Source organism: Pan troglodytes, chromosome 19, assembly GCF_028858775.2.
Source record: "Pan troglodytes isolate AG18354 chromosome 19, NHGRI_mPanTro3-v2.0_pri, whole genome shotgun sequence".
Taxonomy (NCBI): Eukaryota; Metazoa; Chordata; class Mammalia; order Primates; family Hominidae; genus Pan; species Pan troglodytes.
The window spans coordinates 59300909-59321464 of record NC_072417.2 but is presented as its reverse complement, the minus strand read 5'-3'; the positions used below and the strand labels follow the sequence as shown (position 1 = coordinate 59321464).

At 44.1% G+C, this 20556-nt stretch overlaps 1 protein-coding gene across 4 annotated transcripts in view; it reads left to right on the top strand.

The window, feature by feature from the left end:
• SHISA6 (shisa family member 6) overlaps window positions 1–20556 on the top strand; it is a 324781-nt gene that overhangs the window by 130491 nt on the left and 173734 nt on the right. For 2 of the 4 annotated variants that reach the window (XM_054671037.2, XM_054671036.2), the window contains exon 3: window positions 7569–7664. The exons of the other annotated variants lie outside the window; for them this stretch is intronic. In XM_054671037.2, the coding sequence (XP_054527012.1) occupies window positions 7569–7664 (96 nt within the window). The remainder of the gene's footprint in view (window positions 1–7568; window positions 7665–20556) is intronic. 4 annotated transcript variants of the gene reach the window in all.

Here is a 20556-nt window from a genome sequence, read left to right as displayed (position 1 = left end):
GATTATTTCCAGAAAAAAATTTTTGTTTGTATAAATCATCATACCTGGAATGGACCTATAGATATTTTCTTTGTGTGTATTCTTTTTATTGTTATGTATATAAAAGAAGTCATACATAAGCATTGCTCTGGGTCTTGCTTTTTTGTTGTTGTTTTTTCAACTTTCTGTATCTTGGAAACCTTCCTACCAGCACATACAGCTCTGCCTCCTTCTTTTTAACAGCTGCATAGTATTCCATCATGGATGTTGGATTCCAGTTTATTAAGTCCCTCACTGGCAGAAACTATTTGCAATGAATCCTGCACTGTCTAGCCTGGTTGAGATATTATGGAAAATTTTGAGGGCATGTATGTAAGGTAAATTTCTAGCGGCAGGAAAATAGGTCAAAGGCATGCCCTTCAAATTGGCACTACTGATTTTCACTCCCACCAGTGGGAATGAGGTGCCCATTCTCCTGGCACTGGGTATCATCAAATTCTTCAGTTTTGCCAAACTGATTGGTTTTCTAAAAAGGTATCTTATATTTTGCTTTGTGTTTTCTTAATTGGGAGTTAAGGTTAATCATATTTTTAAATATCCATTAGCCTTTTAAAACATTTTCTTTCTGTGTGTAGTGGGGTACTACCTATTGCTTTTCTTTTTTTTCAGTTTTTGTATATTTTTAATGTGTTTTTTATAGTTATTATTTGTTCGTTTGTTTGTACCTGTGTGCCTTTTCATTATTGACATGCTGGAGTTTTTTGTAAACAAAGGGAAAAGGCCTTTATCTCATGTATTGAAAGTGTGTCACTGGGGTATAGTATGTGTTTTATCTTTTGTCTGTGGTATATTTTTCCGTAGAGAGTTTCAGCCGTGCATGGTTGTACAGAAGGGCCTAAGCACCATTCAAGCTCCCTCTCAGCTTGTCAGAGGCCAGCTCTGTGCCTGTTCTGAGGGCACATAACGCATTTCAAGCAGGCTCTAAAGATGGAGAATTGCTCCCCCACCCCTCAAGCTACTTTCGGTTTTATTTCATGACCACAGTGTACTTTTATTACCCTGTTTTTACACCAGATTTTCTGGGGCAACTCCAGTATCATTTAACTTTATTTCTGTCAATAAAGATAACTCGTTAAATGCTTAAAAATGTGTAATCTAGTTTGCCAATCTTTTCTTAATGAATTTGGGATTTGTGTACTGCTTGAAGATTACAGATAAATACATTCATGTTTTTAGAAATTCTGGAGGTTTTTTTTCTTTCTTGGCAGATTTTTTCATCAGGTCTATTTTAATTCTCCCATCTATGGTGACTCGTGGGTATTTTAGTCCCTGAGTTCTTAAAACTGGACACTCTTTGTGGCCTTTATTCTTAAAGGATAATTTGGCAATGAATAAAACCCTCAGGTAACAGCCACTTAACCAAAAGCCGCCAATCAGTCTATCCATCTGTCTATCCATCTATCCGTCCATCATTTATCTAGATTATAAACAAATAAAACAAAAAATTGTTTAATTGTCAAGCAAGTCTCCAGCTACCCAGCATAGGAAATGAAACAGAGAAGTACCTTTTATACTTTTGCTCAATTACATTTTTCTTCTTACCTACAGAATTATCTGTTATATTAAAATCTCTATCATTTCAATGAATTTCTTTGTGTCTGTATAATACTACATATGCACGCATCCTTAAACAACATAATGTGTTATGTTGCATATTTTAAAACTCTCTGTGTGTCATGTCATCCTGCTTTTCTTGTTTGCTTTGTGCATTCATCATTATGACTGAGAAACATCCATGCTGACATTTAGAGCTCTGGTTCATTTAATTTCATTACATTTCATTTGTACTGTATAAGAATACATTGTGTGAGTACACCACTATTTATGACTTTTCTCTGGCTGGGAAGATAGATTCTTTTCCCTAATTGTCGGTATTACAAACAATATTGCAGTGAACATGCTGGTGCCTATCTCCTTATGCACGTGTGAGGATTTATCTAGGTTATATACCTAGAAGTACAGTGGCCAGTTTCCTGCTATATCCACATTCAACTTTATTAGCCATTGCCAAAGTTCTTTTCAAAGCAGTTGAACCGATTTACACTCCCAGAAAGGTACATGAGTTCTTGTTTCTGCTTATTCATGTCAGTAGGCTCAGGCATTTTAATTTTTGCTAGTCTATTGAGTGTGAAATCATACCTCTTATGGTTTTAATTTGAATTTCCCTATTACATGTGAGATTGAACACTACTTTATGTGTATTTGCCCTTTGGGTTTTCTCTCCTTTGAGTCGCCTATGCATTTCTTTTCCCTATTTTTTTAATTGGGTTGTTTACTTTCTTATTAAGTGAAGTTATTTACGTGCTCTAGAAAGTAATGTAAATATACATTTTTAGTCTTTGACTTGTAGTTTCATGACTGCTTTTGATGTACCACAGTTTAAAATTTTTTTTTGTTTTCTCTCTAGTTTTTGACTTGAGTCTTGTTTAAAAATTCTTACTCTGAGATCATTAACATATTCTCTCTGATTCTCATGTGACAGTTTTTAGTGTGTGATTTTTTTTGTATTTAGCTTCTTAGTCCTTGACTTGATTTCTGTGTATGTGTTTTTGTGTATATTTGCATGTATGTTTATGTTTGTATATTTTTCCCCTATTTAGTGAAAAGTCTGGACTTTTTTGTGAAGAAAGCTTTTCTATTCTCCTTTCTTTTCATTATTTTCAGTGAATTTTTAGGTAGAGGAATGGAATCAAAACATCTTCATTCAAAAATAATAGCAAGCTCTTATCCTAAATAATACTAGTAGCACTTAAATAGTAATAGTACTAGCACTTAATACTAGTACTTAAATAGTAGTAATAGTAGTACTTAAGTAATACTAGTACTACTGTTCTAACTGCTTTGTGTATTCATATTATATATAACACATATATAATTCATATTATATGTAACATATATAATATGAAATGGGCATCATCATTGTTTTCATTTTGCATTTGAGGACACAGACACACAGAGGTTTGAATCTTGTCAGTCATTTCCAGATACAGTGTCCCTCCACCAGTATACTGTCCCGCCTCTACAAAAATGAAGGGGTCAAAATTCTTAAAAACGTTGCTGCACTTTCTGTAGGTTTTGTGTTTTATGATGTTGGCTTGAGTTTTCTCCTTTATTTTTTAAAATGGCATTTCACCAGGGTATATCTAGATATCGGTCCCTTTTAATGCATAATCTGGTACTTGATTATTTCTTTTGATCGAAAGACTAAAGTCTTCCAATCTGTTCAGAAAAAAAGAAAAACTATTAACTTGTAATTATTGCTTCTGAACTCTCCCTTTTGTCTCTCCTCTGGGAGTCTTATTTTAAATAGACATGACTCCTAAAGTTGTCCTCTGTGCCCTGTCTTTTCTCCCACAGTTTTTATCTCTTTGTCCTTCCCCTCTGAGTACCCAGTGCCTTTCTCTCATTGGACTCTCCTTTATCAGTTTCCTTGTGTATCCGTTCTCTAGTCCAGATCTGCAACCCGAGGCAAACTGTCCTGATCAATTTGTTTCCCCCTTATGGCTGTTGGTCTAATCTCACAGATGCAAAATTCTGTTAAGTCTTTACAGAGATCACCATTTGGATATTATCTCATTTTTTCCCTCCTTTCCTTACAGCAAATCTGTTTCACAGAGAAACTTTCCCTCCACTTGCTTTCTTATCAGAGTCAGCCGTATCACACACTCCAGGAGCCCAGCCATGGTCCTCTCTTTAGCTTGAATCTGCCTCCTGCCTGAGGACAGTTGTCTGTTGGTGCTGTCTCTAGGACTTCTGAATTGTGCTGAGATTTGGGAAAGGCATGGAGTTCTGACGGGAGGTCGAGGCAGCCTGGGCAGTGACTGAGCTAAAATAAAATCTTTGTTGCTTTAGGGAGGGTTGTCAGTGGTGAAGGTGAGGGGGCAGTGGCAGAACTGGAGGTATAGACATCACCAGGATGCTGATTTGCACCATTCGGTTCAGCAGGTGGTGGAAGGCATGCTCTGAAACCTGAAACCATCCTGGTCACTGGCTGTGGACTGTGTGTCTGTCCGTCCTGTGACATGGAAGTGCTTATGCTTCACGGAACTTTGGCTTACTTCTGTTCAGAGCTCTGCTGGATATACATGGTTGTTTCTCTTGAACTGCAATCTGGTCAAAGTTTGCCCTCTTTTGTCCTCTTACCCTGATAAGTGGCAGATGGGCAGAGACTGCAGGACAAGGAAGGGGGTGGTTCTTTGTGTTACAGCTAACAAATCCTATGATACCCACTCATATAATCATGAGTTCATATCATCAACCCATTAACTCTATGCATCGCCAAGGAAAAGAAGAGGCACTGACTCCCCTCTCTTCTGTCTGCCTGCATGGGGCTTCACGGTTTTTTTTGTTTGTTTGTTTGTTTTTGAGACGTCTCACTCTGTTGCCCGGCCTGGAGTACAGTGGCGCGATCTGAGCTCACTGCAACCTCCACCTCCCAGGTTCAAGCAGTTCTCCTGCCTCAGGCCTCAGCTTCCCAAGTAGCTGGGACTACAGGCCCGTGCCACCACACTTGGCTCATTTTTTGTATTTTTAGTAAAGACGGGGTTTTGCCATGTTAGCCAGGATGGTCTCGATCTCCTGACCTCATGATCCACCCACCTCGGCCTTCCAAAGTGCTGGGATTACAGACGTGAGCCGCTGCGCCCGGCCTGGGGCTTCCCTTTTAACGAGCCCTTCTTCTCTTCATGCCGCCCTGGTTCATATTAAACTTTGGAGGCTACAGAGAATGCAGATCATTCTAGACCTTGACCCTGGGTCCAGCAGAAGACTGACCTATCACTGGTCCAAACGTAGTGGTTCATGAAGAGTTGTCCTTGGACCTAAGAGCATTATTAGCATCATCTGGGAGCTTGTTAGGAATGGGGATTGTCAGGCCTCTCCTCTGACCTACTAAATCCGGGATTCTGGAGCCGGGACCCTGCGATCTGTGCCATCCAAGAGAGTGTGGTGCACGCTCAACTTTGTGAACCACAGTTCAAATGAAAGCTGAAACTGTCATTAGGCTTTTTCCACCTCAGTCTCATCAGCAGCTTTCCCAAAAAGTGTCCCAATGGATGGCTTTGAAAAGCATAAAAGCTTCATAGACAGTTCAGTGATCACTGCCTTGTGAGAAGTCCCTAGACTTGGTTTTTATGTAGCTTTTCATTTCATTGAACTCAACATTTTCCAAACTGATTTGACCAAAGAATTCTTTACTCCTTTCAAATGCTCTTGGTGCTGCCTCATTATGCCCCAGCATTTTTTCTTTTTTCCCAAAGTGCTGGGGTTACAGGCATGAACCACCACCCCCAGCCTAATAATTCTGTTCTATAAAAGTGAGGATTGTGGCCACAGTATTTTACAGCAAGAATGCTCCTCCTGGAAAGCTGTGTGCCCTAAGGAAGGAGGTAACTTATTCCAGAAGGGAGGGTGTGAGGGAAACAGTGGCAAGATTCTCCTGTTCCTGATGCACGAAGGCATTACTTCTCAGAGTGTGGTCCCCAAAACAGCGGCATCCGCATCACCAGGAGACTTGATAGAAGTGCAGACTCTTGAGCCCTGTCCTGGATCTTCTGAATCAGAAACTCTGGGAGTGGGGCCCAGCACCTGTTTTAAGCTCTCCTGGCTATGCTGAGGCACTCTCAGGTTTGAGATCTGGGGTAAGAGGGAGGGAATGGAGCTAGACTCCACTCTTCGGAGGAAGAGTGCTGAAGCCCTGAACGTAAATTGTGGGTAGAGCTGGGCGCCTAAGAGGTATTCATTGAAGTCACCTGAATAAACTGAGCTTAGTTGTTCCTCCATTTACACTAAGGCCGTGGTTCTCATTTCCGGTGGCACATTAGAATCACTAGAGAGTGCTTTAAAAATATACCTGCCTAAGCCCGGACCCCACCCAATTGAATCAGAATCTCTGGAGTTGAGTCTGAGGGTCTGCATTTTTAAAAACAAATTTTACTTTAAGTTTCAGCATACATGTGCAGAACGTGCAGGTTTGTTACATAGGTAAACATGTGCCAAGGTGGTTTGCTGTACCGGTCAACCCGTCGTCTAGGTTTTAAGCCCCACGTGCGTTAGCTGTCTGTTCTAATGCTCTCCTCCTCGTCCCCCAACTCCGATTCCAGCACGCACCCAGGGTTGCAATCTACTGATCCAGAAAGTGGCATTACGAAAAATCACGCTTTGCGTTGTCTTTATATTTTCATAAATTTTTCCATTAGGCATTTATTTTACCTATTTATATGAGACAAATTACATATTCATATGGAAAAAACACTTGGAAAATATAGAAAAGCTGAAAAGACAGAAGAAATAGCACTCGTGTTCCTACTATCCAAAGAGATTTGTCTTTGATATGTTTGTGTGCTTTTTTTCTATCTTATGTGTGTGTGTGTGTGTGCGCGCACATGCACGCACTGGTTTGAATTTTTACAGCACTGTGATTCTATTTAATGAACCATTTCTGTCCATTTTTAAACTTAACATCATATCTGAAGTAGGCCTGTGCATTGTTATAGTTATACGTACGATTTTTAACACACTCTTTTGGTAACATGAAAGAAATGGTTTTTTCACATGTACATACTTTAGGAGGGCATTTAGGGAGGCCTTTCTTTTTTTACAGTGCCTGTATTTCAAGCGTACTGCAAAATCCTATTTTGAATGTCGGAAGTAGAACATTAACTTAGTTCTATTTGAATTTCTATCCACAATCCTAACCTGCCCTCTGTCTTTTCCTCCCCACAAAACCACAGGTAGATCTCTGCATTAGGCAGGCAGGGGATAATGTCTGCTGCATGAAGTTAAAGAAGCGAAGCACGTATTTATTTTCTCAGTATTTTGTAACCACCATTCTATTTGTCAGCCTCAGCTGCTGTCGGATTTCTCTGAAGTCACGAGCTGTAGTCCCACAGGTTGTGGTATGATTCATAAACATTAGAAAGAAAAAACAAATGAATAATGGATGAAAGAGACAGAGGGAAGGTGAGATAAAGGAAAGAGTGGTGGGACAAATAGACTAAGGTTCTGGTGTACCTTGCGCTCAGCCAGAAATGCCAAAATCAAGCCGTGTATCTCCTTTGTTCTCCTATACTTTCAATGTAATGTAATGTTCCCAGGACTTTGTTCTTTGTTGCACAGTTTTATATACATATATGTGTGTATATATACTAATATACTAGATATATATAAGTATATATACTAATATACTAGATATATATAAGTATACTAATATACTAGATATATATAAGTATATATACTAATATACTAGATATATATAAGTATATATACTAATATACACACACATATATGTATAATATGTATATATAATTATATATGTGTGTATGTATATATATTCAGTAATATATATATTTTTCATATATAATATATATTTTATATGTATGTGTATATATATTCTTGGCTGCCTCCACCTTCTAACTTAGCTGCTGGTTTTAAAACATGCACGCCATCACTGTTGGGTGAGATGCAGCTGCGCTTGTCTTCCATGTTGGTGTCGTGGATGCGCCAGGTAATTCTGCCCCATCTTCTTGCAGGGCATTATGGGAAGGATGCTTACCGAAGTGGAGGACCTGATCTCCATAACTTCATCTCATCTGGATTTGTCACATTAGGAAGAGGACACACCAAGGGTACAGTGGAAACCATTTTTTACTAAAATACAAAGGTTGCCTAGGGAACCCCATCTGAAATGAGAAGATGGTGTGGAGGCCAGAGGCTTGTCTGGGACAGGAATAAGTGGGGTGGTTCCATGGCAGCTTGTCCTGGTGACATGCGTGGCTTCTTACAGGAGTTACCAGGAGGTCACAGGTGTGACTTTAGAGGGCGATAGACTTCCAAGAGACACCCATCCCGCTCCACCCATGGCAGGGACACAGATGCCGGCGGCTCCTTGTGGGAGGGGACCACAGGGAGTGTGGTGGAAAACTGCCGGTGGATGTAGCAGCATTTGCAATGTGTGTGTTCGCCTCTTGGCTAGTATTCCTTTTCCTTTTGAAAGCTACATTTTATAAACCAATGTCAACGTTCTGTACTGTGGTATCTAAGCCGGTGTGCATGTGGAGAGTTTCAGCATCCTAAGTGTGTCTCCATAAACACTCTATGATGTGGACACAAAGGTAGAAGGTTATGCAGACCTTCAAGCCTCAAGATGAAAGCTAACCTAGAGTTTCTGCTGAGCTGCTTTACAACCTAGCTGACAGCTTGCAGAGCATCTGTGCAGGGGGCATGGACTCCTCCTCAATTCTGTCTTTTGTTTAAACAAGGTCCCACGAGTGTTGTGAGCATTCTGTCACATCAAGAGTCACTGGATCCCTAACTCCTTTAATTACCGTCCCAACACCTGTGTGCTGTTATAGATCAAATGTGAATTCTGTTGTAGGGATAGTGTATCCCTGTCTTCCCCTGAGATACGTGTCTTGTGTGAGTAAACAAGGAACTGTGCAATATTTTCTTACATTCCATGCACCTACTTTTTAAATTCCTTATGTGATGTTTGTTCATCCTATAGAGAAAAAAAAATCTGTATCTGTGTATGTATTTTCTGTTGTGTCTATTTGTGTCTAAATAAAGTTTATCGAGGATACAGGTGGCATTTGTGGCTACTAAGAGTTGCAGAATCAAACTGAGACCAGCTATCTCCAGAATGGGAAATGGACTTCACATTTACTCACTAAAAGATACATTCTGGGCCATAGTCTATTAACTCAAACCTGGGATTGCTGGTCCCCACATCATCCACTTTGTGATTATTACCTAGCACTGTGAGACAATTTACTCTCAAACTTAGCATTTTAAAACAGTAATAAACATCCGTTATCTCACATAGATCCTGTGGGTTGGGAACCTGAGTGCTTTGGGCTTGGAGTCTCATGAGGTTGCCATCACCACGTCAGGCAGGGCTGCCTCCTCTGAAGGCTTGACTAGGGCTGGAGGATCTGCCTCCAAGACACTTCACTCACATGGTGCTGGACGTTGGCAAGAAGCTTCAGTTCCTCCCCGTGACATTCTCTCCCTGGGTACCTGAGTGTCTTCGCTGCATGGTGCCTGGATTTCCTCAGGGTGGGTAATCAGAGAAAGAGAAAGACAGAAGACACAGCGTCTTTGATACCAATCCTATCAGTTGCACGCCATTACTTTTGCAATATCTTATTCTGAGTGGGTGGGAACTACACTGAGGTATGAATATCAGGAGCCGAGGATTGTTGGGGGCCAATTCGGAGGCCAGCTACCACAAGCCTACAAACCTTGGAGCAGAGGTGGAAATATGGATTTCCAAACAGAACACGGCAACTGTTAGGGAGGTTTCTCCACTGCAGTGGTTCCCCACCCTTTCCCCTACCCCTTACTCTTATAGGTGGTCCAACCCAAAACACCCAACACTTCAACCAACAGAACTCTTTATACATATAATAAATATGATGGCTTTGGGTTCATGCTTTCTTTCAACAAATATTTAATGAGGCCTGCTATGTGCTAAGCAATATTTAGAAGATATGGAGTTTATGGAGTTCCTTACAGAACTCACATTCCACTGGGGGAAACAGACAAAATAAATTATTGACAATAAGTGCAAGGAGAAAAATTAAAGCAGGCAGCATGGAGTGCAGTGGCAGGAAGCTGGTCTTCCCAGGGAAGGCCTCTCCAATAAGGTGGGAATTGGGGAAGTAGAAAGGAGGCCAGTCTGAGTACAGCAGGATAAAAGAGGACGAGAGTGGAAAGAGAGAGGATCCAAGCCATAGGGGAGCCAGACCATGCATTTATCCAATAGTGGACGTTAAACTGCTTCCAAATGAACTGGACTCCATCAGAGCCACATAAAGGTGATTCCCAATCCCCGTCTGTTCTTTCAGTCACTGCTGCTGGGGGCATCCAGGAGACCCTCCCCTGCCCATGCCTGTGGGGCTATGCTGTGTCTGATGCTCCTTATCTCCCATCTTAATTTGTTCTGTGGCACCACCTGCCCCTCCTGTGCATGCATTGCTTGTTCTCCCCATTCACTATTTGTGCCATATTTTTCTCCCCGTTCCCTTCTCTACCAAGGCTTCTGACACCTTCTCTTTCCAGGAATGTACCTTGTGTGTATTTCCCTATTTAGAGAACAGCTAAAGTTTCAAGAACAAAGAATCTGGGTTTGAGGTTGGTGGTTGGGGGTAGTGGGTGCAGGCAGACTTTGGAAATGGAGATTCCGTTTTTGAGAGAGAGAGAGAGAGAGAGAGAGGGAGACAGGGTCTCACTCTGTTGCCCAGGCTGAAGTACAGTGGCACAATCATAGCTCACTATAACCTCGAACTCCTGGGCTCAAGTGATCCTTCCATTTCAGCCTCTTGAGTAGCTGGGACTACAGGCGCATGCTCCCATGCTCAGCTAATTTAATTTTTTTTTATTTTTGTAGAAACAGGGTCTCACTATGTTGCCCAGGCTGGTCTCAAACTCCTGGCCTCAAGTGATCCTTCCACCTTCCCCTCCCAAAGTGCTGAGTTTATGGGATTGAGTCACTACACCTGGCTTGAACTTCCCTTCTAATGTCAGGGACTCTTTAGTCCTCTGGACAGCTGGGATCTCTGGAAAAGGGCAAGGAACCATCCTCTCTTCCTTCAGAGCAAACTAAGTTCAATTCTAAGTGCTAGCTGTAAGCAACTGGCCCCATGTAAATATCCCATGGAAGGGAACAATTCAGAAACATCTAATGTGGAGTCACTTTCATTTGTATGTGTTTAATTCTCTTTGTTTTATTTCTCTATCCTTTGTTTCAACTTCAGTGACTCCCTTTCTGGATCCTCTTCCTTTATTCCTTTTTCCCTCTTCATCCAACATTTTCCTCCGGCCTCCTGGTGGCATCTAGCCATTGCGTTGCCCCATTTTGACTCAGGACTAAATGGGTAGCCAACACCTGCTTTGCAAGGTAATACCATTGCCCTACTAACCCGGATCACTTAATTTAATATGTATTTCTAATCAGACTCTGATTGTCCAAGAGCCAAGCATGGATGGTCCTTGTTCTAAGTGAAGATGGGAGTCTTCATTGGAATCTTAGTTGACATCAGTCCTGTCAGCCTTTTTTTTTTTTTTTTTTTTTTTTTTTTTGAGACGGAGTCTCACTCTGCCACCTAGGCTGGAGTGCAGTGGCACGATTGTGGCTCACTGCAACCTCTGTCTCCCGGGTCCAAGCAATTCTTCCGCCTCAGCCTCCCAAGTAGCTGGGACTACAGGCATGCGCCACCTTGCCTGGTTAATTTTTGTATTTTTAGTAGAGACAGGGCTTCACCATGTTGGCCAGGCCGGTCTCAAACTCCTGACCTCAGGTGATCTGCCCATCTCAGCCTCTCAAAATGCTAGGATTATAGGCATGAGCCACCATGCCCAGCCCTGTCAGCCCTTTTTTATAGGCTCTAGAGGCAGCTTGGAGACAGAAGCACCGTCTAGCATCAGCGGGGGCTCTTCCACTTCAAGGGCTTGGGGGTAAGAATGCATATGGATCTGTCTGCTTTGTAACAAGATCCATAGTTCATGGGTAATTAAATACTCTCAAAGGAAGCCTGCAATAAATGCGTATTCTTTTGTTAGTGGGATTGAGAACGCGAGACCTTATAAAACATAGAATTCTGCCTGTGGGAGCTCCATATCCCTCAAAGGCCTCTACTTTCTCTCTCACCTGTTGGTAGAGCCTTCGTTTTTGTCTAGAAGGTCCCACAGTGTTTGGCCAACCCCCCAGGTTACATAGCACTACCTTAGGCTCCCCAGGCACTAGAATTAGTTCTGACACCCTTTTTCAGGACTTTCTAACTGAATGGCATACTCATTCTTTCTCTTATGATTCTCACTTTTCCTCTTACTATCTCCTTCTAAGTACCTACTTCTGCATGTCTCCCTTTCTTGGTTCCTTTCTTTGACCTCCTGTTCATTCATCCCTCATGATAAATAGAATCTAGGGCTAAGATGCTGATCTGAATGCCCATGAGTTTAGGCCAAGTTCCCCCTGAAATATTTTCTTCGTTAATTAGACAAGATCACTCAGCCCCCAACACTGGAACCCAGAACAGTCTTTAGCAAGGCAAAGAGTCCTCCCAGGCTGCCACCATGAAAACTCAGTGATGAAGACTTCTATTTGCTGAGCATTTACTATGTACCAGGTCTTTACATACATACATACATAAATACATACATACTGTGTGCCAGTATCTTCACCTTTACAACCACCCTGTGGGAGAGGTCGTTACCTTCATTTCATAGGCAAAAAGTGAAACTCAGAGCAGTTGAGCAACTTGCCTAAGTCAACATAAAGCGGTCAGTCTTGTTTTATTCCCAATCCAGGCCTGATTCTGAAGATCTGCTGCTGCTCACTGTGCTATCCTGCCTCTCCAAGCTGCGGAGCAGCTGAGGTGGTGGATGGGCTGTGCTTCCATGGGGACCACAAGTAGATGCTCAGTAGAAGATGACTCTTCTTATTAGAGGCACACATTTTGCAAGACAGGAAGTCATAAAAAAGATAAGCCAGGAGTTACAGCATGAACACTAGATTGGCAGGGACTGCCCTTCCTGGGAGAAAGCTCAGTCCCTTCAGATAGATTTTCAGAATCTGTCTAAATGAATACCCCTATGGAAACCCTATTCGACTTTGGCAATTTGGTTAAAAACTCAGTCCGGCTGGTTGATTTTTGAGCCTGGTTGAAAAAGCCAGGGGATTCTTTCCAGAACCCCCACATTTCAATATTGTCAATTCCAGTCGTTTCCACTGGGATATCCCTGGCCACACCAGGGTAAGTAAGGGGTGCCACAGTGGTGGCAGCGGCAGTGGCAGATGTGCTCACTGCAGCTGCAGAGTGAATGTGACATACAGGTCCCCATGGAGGTGATGATGCGAGTTACTGCCTGCCCTCCTCTGATATTTCTCACCACTCACCAGGTCCTTTCTGCTGTGCTGGGAGCCAGATAGACGAGGGTGGGAGTTAGAGAGAGAGAGAGGAAGAAAGACCAAGGGAGAGAGAAGGAGAGAAATTTTTGAAGCCTTTGGTAAAAGAAAGGAGCTACAGTGATCGCTTCGTTGTAGGAGCGATTGCCTGTTTTTCCATTAATTCCTCCACTAAATCACATTTCCTGAGCACTGGCTGAATACCAGACACTGTTCTGGGCACTGAGGATACAGCAGACAAACTTACATGTCAGTCAGAGAAGACAGAAATAAATCAAGATGCAAGTAAATATATGAAGTAGGTCCAATGGAGTTAGGAGTTTTGGAGCAATTAAGGCAGGGAATGGAATGGGGAGCTGCACTTTTTAAAAGAGAGTCCAGAAGGCCTTAGGAAAAATAAAAAAAGAAGTGACATTGAGCAAAGACTGACTGACGGATGTGAAGGATCAGGCCGTCTGGATTCCCGGGAGAAGGGTCTTCCAGGTGAAGGAACAACTGTGTTTTGCCTACCTGGCTTGTGTGGGGCGCAGCAGTGAGGCTGGAACAGAAGGACCCAGAGTGTAGTGGTTGGAGGTGTGGTCAGAAAGGTGCAGGGAATTGACCCCACAGGGCCCTGTGGGGCGTTTAAGAATCTGGCTTCCACTCTGGGGAAATGAGAAAAGACACGTTTTGGGGCTGAGGTATTGGCAAGGTGGAAGTCTGTGGAAGGACCAGATTTTAGGCAGAGATCAGGACGCATACGAATTCAGTGTGTCTTCATGTTAAGTTTCAGATGCTTGTTAACCATCCAGGTGAAAATGCTGAGTTCAAGGGAAAACTCTTGGTTGGGGATAGAAGGGTAGGAGTTTCCAGTAGGTGAGTGGCTTTTGAAGCTGGGAGGATATTAGCTAGGGAGTGAGTCGTGCTCTTCAGGTGATGAGGCCTGAGAATGGAGCCATAGGGCACCCCAACAGGGAGAGGCTGGGGGGATGAGGAGGGACCTACAGAAAAGACGACTCAGGAGTGGGTAGCCAGACATCAGGAAACCAGGGTGGTGTGCTGTCTTGGAAATAGAGTGGAAAAAAATAAATGTTCCCAAGAAAGGGAGCAATCGGCTATTATAGACTGTAGAGAAATCCAATGAGCTGAGGCGTGAGAAGTGACCACAAGACCGAGTCTCGTGGAGGTCATTGATGAACTTGGCAGGAACAGTTTGGGGGTTGGAGAGGGGAACATCTACTCAGTGGATGCAAGAGAGAATGGATGATGTCTGGGATGTGCTCATTACCTGGACAAACCAAGTGATGGGAAGAGGAAGGTGCATTATTTCAGTAAATGTCAGAAATGTTTCCTAATAAAAAGTTACAAATGGGAGGCCAAGGAGGGCAGATCACCTGAGGTCAAGAGTTCAAGACCAGTCTGACCAACGTGGCGAAACCCCGTCCCTACTAAAAATACAAAATTAGCTGGCTGTGGTGGTGCACACCTGTAATTGCAGCTACTTGGGAGGCTGAGACAGGAGAATCACTTGAACTCGGGAGGTGGAAGTTGCAGTGAGCCGAGATCATGCCATTGCACTCCAGCCTGGGCAACAAGAGCGAAACTCCATCTCAAAAATTAAAAAGAAAAAGAAAAAGTAATAGAAGATTTTAAAATAAGAGAATGGGAGAAGACAAATGCAGACTACAGGTACTGACAACTCTTTAGAGTTTTAATGTTAAGGATTATAGAGAATGAGAGCAGTAGTCAGCCAGAAGGGAGGATGGTGAAAAGAGAGTTTTGTTTTGCTTTGTTTTGTTTTTTTAAGAGGAGAGAAATCCCATCCATTTATCTGCAGATAGGAATGATCCAATAAAAAAGGGAAAAATTGATTATGCTGGGGGTGTATTTCAGAAGTAACATTCTTGGTAAGTGAAAGCAGATAGAATCTACAGCTCAGGCGGGGCGCTGGCCTTGGCAAGGAGCAAACCCCACCAGGCTACATATGACAGATAGGCCACACGGCCACAGGTGCAGGCAAGTGGGTGTATGTGATCTTTGCTCAGTGAAATGGAAAGCAAACCATCAGCTGTAAGTAAGGGGTTAGGGTGACCGACCATCCTGGGTTGCCCAGGACTGTCCAGTTTTAACACTGAAAGTCCTGTGTCCTAGGAAAACCCTCAGTTTCTGGCAAATGAGGACAGTTGGTCACCCTAATGGTGTGGGAGAAAGCTCTGCCAGTCTGGCTTCAAATCATTTTTCACGATAACCTGCAGAACCCAGAGAAGTAGCATAAGGGTGCTTCTGCCCAGAGCTCGAACCGGCACAGCTCCAAGGCCCTAGGAAATACTGGGACTGCTCTGAGGTCACCTGGGAGCTGGAGACAAGGCCAGAATGCAAGAAGCTGTTGGCCTGCGAGCACCTTTCCAGGCCCCACAGAACAACCCTGAACGGATCTCGTCATCCCATCCAAATAATGCTGCTGGGGACTGGTTTGGGTATGGCCATCCTGCTGCCCAGACAGGCACTCCATGGGGTCTGAGGCAGAAAGTTCAGGGGCTAAATGCTAGAAAAGGGGTGAGTGCATTGGAGCAGGTGATGAGTTCAAGGCTGGAAAAGTGACCATCCTGAGGCCAATTTAGGGGTCTCACTAACAAGGGAATCACAGAGGTGCCCCCTTGACTGTGCAAACCCACCGATCTGAGGAGGAGGAGCTGTGGGGCTGGAGGGATTCTAGAGGCTAGGCTGATGGCACCTGCTATATCTGACTCTGAGAAGGGCATGAAGCCAGGCCTGGCTTATAAAATTCAGAAAACGCAGAGATGTTAGTCAGTGATGATGGGGGTAAATAGTCTAACCAGCATAAGAGAGCAGGACAAGGGGAAGCAAGGATAAGAGCCTTAGTCCCTGGAATTGGTGGGGGATGTGAGAGTAGAAGATTTTTGAGGAGTGTGACTTTGGGAAATAACAATGTCCAGGGACTAACCATTAACGTGGGAGGCTGAATAAAGCAGAGAAGTTAATCAAAGCTGAGGTCAGGGACCTCCTCCAGCTGCGTCAGGTTTTATGTGGACTGTGGACATCCTACCCAGCACTGCCTTCTGGTGCTGAGCTTGCTTTATCTCCTCAGCCCTTTCTGCAGCCCCACAGCTGATCTGATCCAGGGGCTGTGCTCACCACTCCCACCAGCCCATTTGTCTGGGTGCTGCCCATGGCCTCATGTGATACAAGATTTGAAATTAGGCCTTTTCTCCTAGGAAGAAAGGATGGATGTGTATGTGTGGGCCTCCGTAAAGTCACAGGCTGCCACCCCCACACCAGGATTTGGGCAAGAACCCCAGACCAACAGTGGATTGTGGCAAGGAGATGTCTGAGGCATTTGACTAATAGAACCCTGCCTAGATATTTTCACAGTCCGGAGAGCCAGGGGAGTGAGTGGGTTTGAGTATACCAAGGTGTTTGAATGCTGGACTCTAGATAAAGCGCAGCACTCAGAAGGCGTCCAGTCTCCATGGCAACAGTGAGCTTTTTCAACCCTGAGAGGGAAGTACAGGCTTATCTGGGAATGGCCTCTGTGAAGCCAGTACCACCTGGGAGCCGTCTTTCTTGTGTGGCTCTATAGGTGAGGGGAGGACGGGTAGGAGTGGGAGCAGAGCAGAGAGGAACTCTCGGGTTCTGGGCTGAGGGCACCAAAGATCTCAGCTGACTATTGGTCATTCGGATCTGCACATGTGGGACGGCACCCCTGTTTACTTCATGTCTGCTCACTCCTGATTAATGTCTGGATACGGAGAACCTGTCATTGACTTGGTGTGCTCAGCTTTATTCAGTAGTGTTTCCCATGACCCTGGCTAGCACACACAGGCTCTCCCTAAGTCTTACCCTTAGGAAAATTTGCGGCATCAGTGTGATTCCATATGTTGTTAGAATCCAGTCAACCTCACACCATAGCTACTTGGTAAAAAAATGATTGCATCAGAAGTAAAGATGGGCCTGTAGGAATGGTAAGTTTTATCTTCAACAGAACTACTGTTCAAACAAAAGTTTATATATATATATATATTTTTTTTTTTAAAGGTAAAAAAAAAAAAAAACCGTTGAGAGTTTCTCAGTCGGGTAGTTGTTTGCAAGTTCAGCCATTTTGCCTAAGGGCAATGATTCTGCAAAACTCCCTTTCCTATATGGGTCCTGTTGACAAGGATACCCACCACCCTCCAGAAAGCAGAAAGGATGCTGTGACTCCTCGGTATGGCCCAGGACTCTGTCTCCTGCTGGATTCACAGCAATCAAGCCAGTCAGGTTGATCTGAGGAGCAGGAGAGCACTAAGCACTCAAGCATGGGACAAGTTCCTGAGCCACTCACAGAGTCCACCTCTAAGGTAGCACCAACCACATTTGCCCTCAGGAGACTCACTCATATCCCTGTTTAATGCTTGTTTGTGGGCCTGCTACCATTGGCCCATGTAGGTGGCAGGCCAAGCCACTGGGACAATCTTCTGGACTGGCGTAAGGAGAGGAGTGATAGTACCCGGCAAAGGAGGAGTGCCAGATAAACTGCAAGGCTGCTTGCTTGCGGAAGTTTCAGCTCTTACCTGTAGGGTACATGTATGCTTTCTTCAAAAGGGGAATAACTCAGGTATAGCTGGATCTCCCATGGCCCCCGGTAGGGAGCAAGAGAGACTTTAGGACACTGGGGATCATGAATGTGTCCCATATTCCTCAGCATTCACCAGCTTGTCTTCTTTCTATTAGGCAGAAGGGGAGGCTCACAGGAAGTCTGTTATAACCCTAATCTTGGTGCTTTCTTTACCGTCTCTTTGGGAGAGGAGAGAGGGCGGAGTTCTGTTTTGCCAGAGGCTGGCTTGCTCAGCCAGAGGTCTAGCAGCTCTGGGCTGTTGCTCTTCTTGTTTTCCAGTCCCTCGCTGGTGCCAAATCTGAGCTTTCTCTTGCCATGACCCTTGGGCTAGTACAATCTCTCCTCCTGGCACTGGTCTTGGCACTGAGTGGTCATCCAAGTTGGGAATCTCCCCTTCTTATGTGCCAGCCCTTGGCATTTGCTTCCCTCATTCTCTACTGCTTACTGCCAAGAATCTCACAGACCCTGAAAGCTAAGCTATGGGGCTAAGTCAAGCCCCAGGAAGGTGGTAGGAATGGCTTCTCTATGCCAGCTTGGGTTTGTGGCCAGGAGAAAACAGCCTCTCAATCAACAGTGGCCAGGATTCCATGGTGGCCTAGAAGTGGGGCAGAAGACTGGTGTTCTCAGGGCATCACTGTTTGAAACGTAACTATATTCTGTGCAGATTATAAACATGGCAGAGTAAAGACATTTCAGCCTCTCTTGCCTAGAATCATGGCCTCAGCCTCAGTCTTACTCCACTCCAAATAGTAACGTAAATTTTCTTCATTCAGTGGTTGTTGGAAGAAGAAAACTGGTGAAGAGAGTCATGGAGTCAGACATGCTGGACTCCTGGCTCTAACCTTGCTAGCTGTGTGACTTTGACCTCTTTGACATTCATCTATATAATAGGGTAACAGTACTACCTACTTATCAGGGCTGTTGTGGAGACTGTAGGAGAAACACCTGCACCAGAGCTCTGAGCACTCAAGCAATGGTAGCCCTTCATGTTGTTGGAGTTTAAGAGCGCTGTAGAATCTTACCCCTCAAAGGATGATGCGCAGACCAGCCATTGGGCTTCACCTGGGAGCCAGTGAGAAATGCAGACTCCCAGGCCCCACCCCAAACCTACTAAATCAGAATCACCATTTTATTATAACAAAAACTCCAGGTAATTCATACATGCATTAAAATTTGAGAAGCACTGATAAAATTTTTTTTTTAATTTCAGTGAAGTCCCCTCAATGGCCTTTAAGATCACTTCTAAGATTCATATGCCACACAGTCTCATTTTATATCCTGCATGTTGGAAGCCAGGTTGTCCCATAGCTGAGGAAGAAAATAATTTGAAGAGCTCTGAGGGAGGATGCAGAGACCTCTTAAGATTCCAGTGACCTGTTCTAGATAGGGAAGCAAAACCAGCAACAGAGACATGTTACATTTGCCCATTCCAGTGAAACTCAGGTATCAGTTGAGCAAAGATGAGTAAGACAGATTCTGCCTGTGAGAAGCCAGGCAGTAAAACTCCTGCCAAGTAAATGGGAAGTGCCATGAAGTAGATCCCATGAACAGTGGAGGATATTATAAGAGAAAAATGTTGCCTCTGAATGGACGGGTCCTAAATGGCCTCCTATGGGAGACGGGGTTGAGAGAATTACCTTGCAGGAAAAGAAGAAAGTGACGGGCTGAGAATACGGCAGGGCAGGTATTTCAGGTGGGGGAGCCTCCTAAACAAAGACATGATCATGGAAATGCAGATGTGTGGGGCCATAAGTCACCTGTAGAGGGTAGAGCAGGAAAGTCATGGGACCATAAGCCAACTGTAGAGGGTGGGCAGGAAGGTGATGGGGCCATAAGTCACCTGTAGAAGGTAATGAGAAAGCGATGGGGCTATAGGACACCTGTAGGGAGGTAGTGGAAAAGTGAAGGCACTGTAGGACACCTGTAGGGGGCAGTAGGAAACAGAGCTAGAAAGGCGGGTTGGAGGCACAAAAATGTGAGCTGAGTTAAACATTACAATTAATGACCACTGCCCATGCCCTCTTCCTCCTTTTTACACTTCTGCCTTTAAGAACAGAACTAAGGAGCAAAGCAGCACGCAAAAAGCAGACCTCTGTGTGTGGCTGACTCCATGGACAGAGATGGACTACAAACTGATGTTCAACTCCCCTCACCTCTACTCTTCTCAGCACGACTGTCCCCGTTTGTGTGAATTGTGGTGCAGCTCAGACTGCAGAGCTGAAGGGAGTTGAGTGGGTTTATGGATTTCGTGCTCCCCAGAGACTCAACCATGGCCCCAATCATGGATAGTTTCACTGTTGCAGGCCTCAGTTTCCTCATGTAAATCAGAGCATTGAAGATTGATAAGACCCTTTATTGTCCGACATTCTGGGATAGTTTCAAGGTAAGACACTTCCTAAATGTAGGCCTACTGCATCGAATAAGGTGGGGAGCTTTTCCCCCAGAGGATGTCTTTGAGTTTGAACACCCCATGTGTTCTCAAAGCAGTCTATTCTTCTGCCACTCTGAGTCTTGGACCATTCATATCCTTGTTTACCAGTAATAAGACCCTCCCAATATGAACATAGGACTGAAAAGAAGTGGCTTTTTTCTAAGGTTAATAGCAGATTGTTCATAGTTCATACCTGAAGGCCCTTCCACAAGGAATTCAAAAATGTGCAGTTTGGGTTCAGAGGGGCCAGAGCTCATAAAGTATTCATTCTTTGAATAGGATTGATGTCAGACTCTTGTTCTCTTCATCTGCTTCCCAGTGAATCTTTTTTTTTTTTCTTCTGTCCTGGGGGAGTAATTCTGGGGAAATGTAATGGTTTTCTGGTTTTTCACTAAGAGCAGTTGAACGCCTGAGCCCTGAATCCATTTAACCAAAATAGATAGGGCCATGGCATAGTCATTAGCTGCTGTGCCAAAACTCATGTTGAAATTTGACTCTCAGTGCGGCAGTGTTAGGAGGTGGAGCCTAGTAGAGGGGTGTTGGCTCTTGGGGGAGGATTCCTCAGGAATAGATTATTGTTGTCCCACC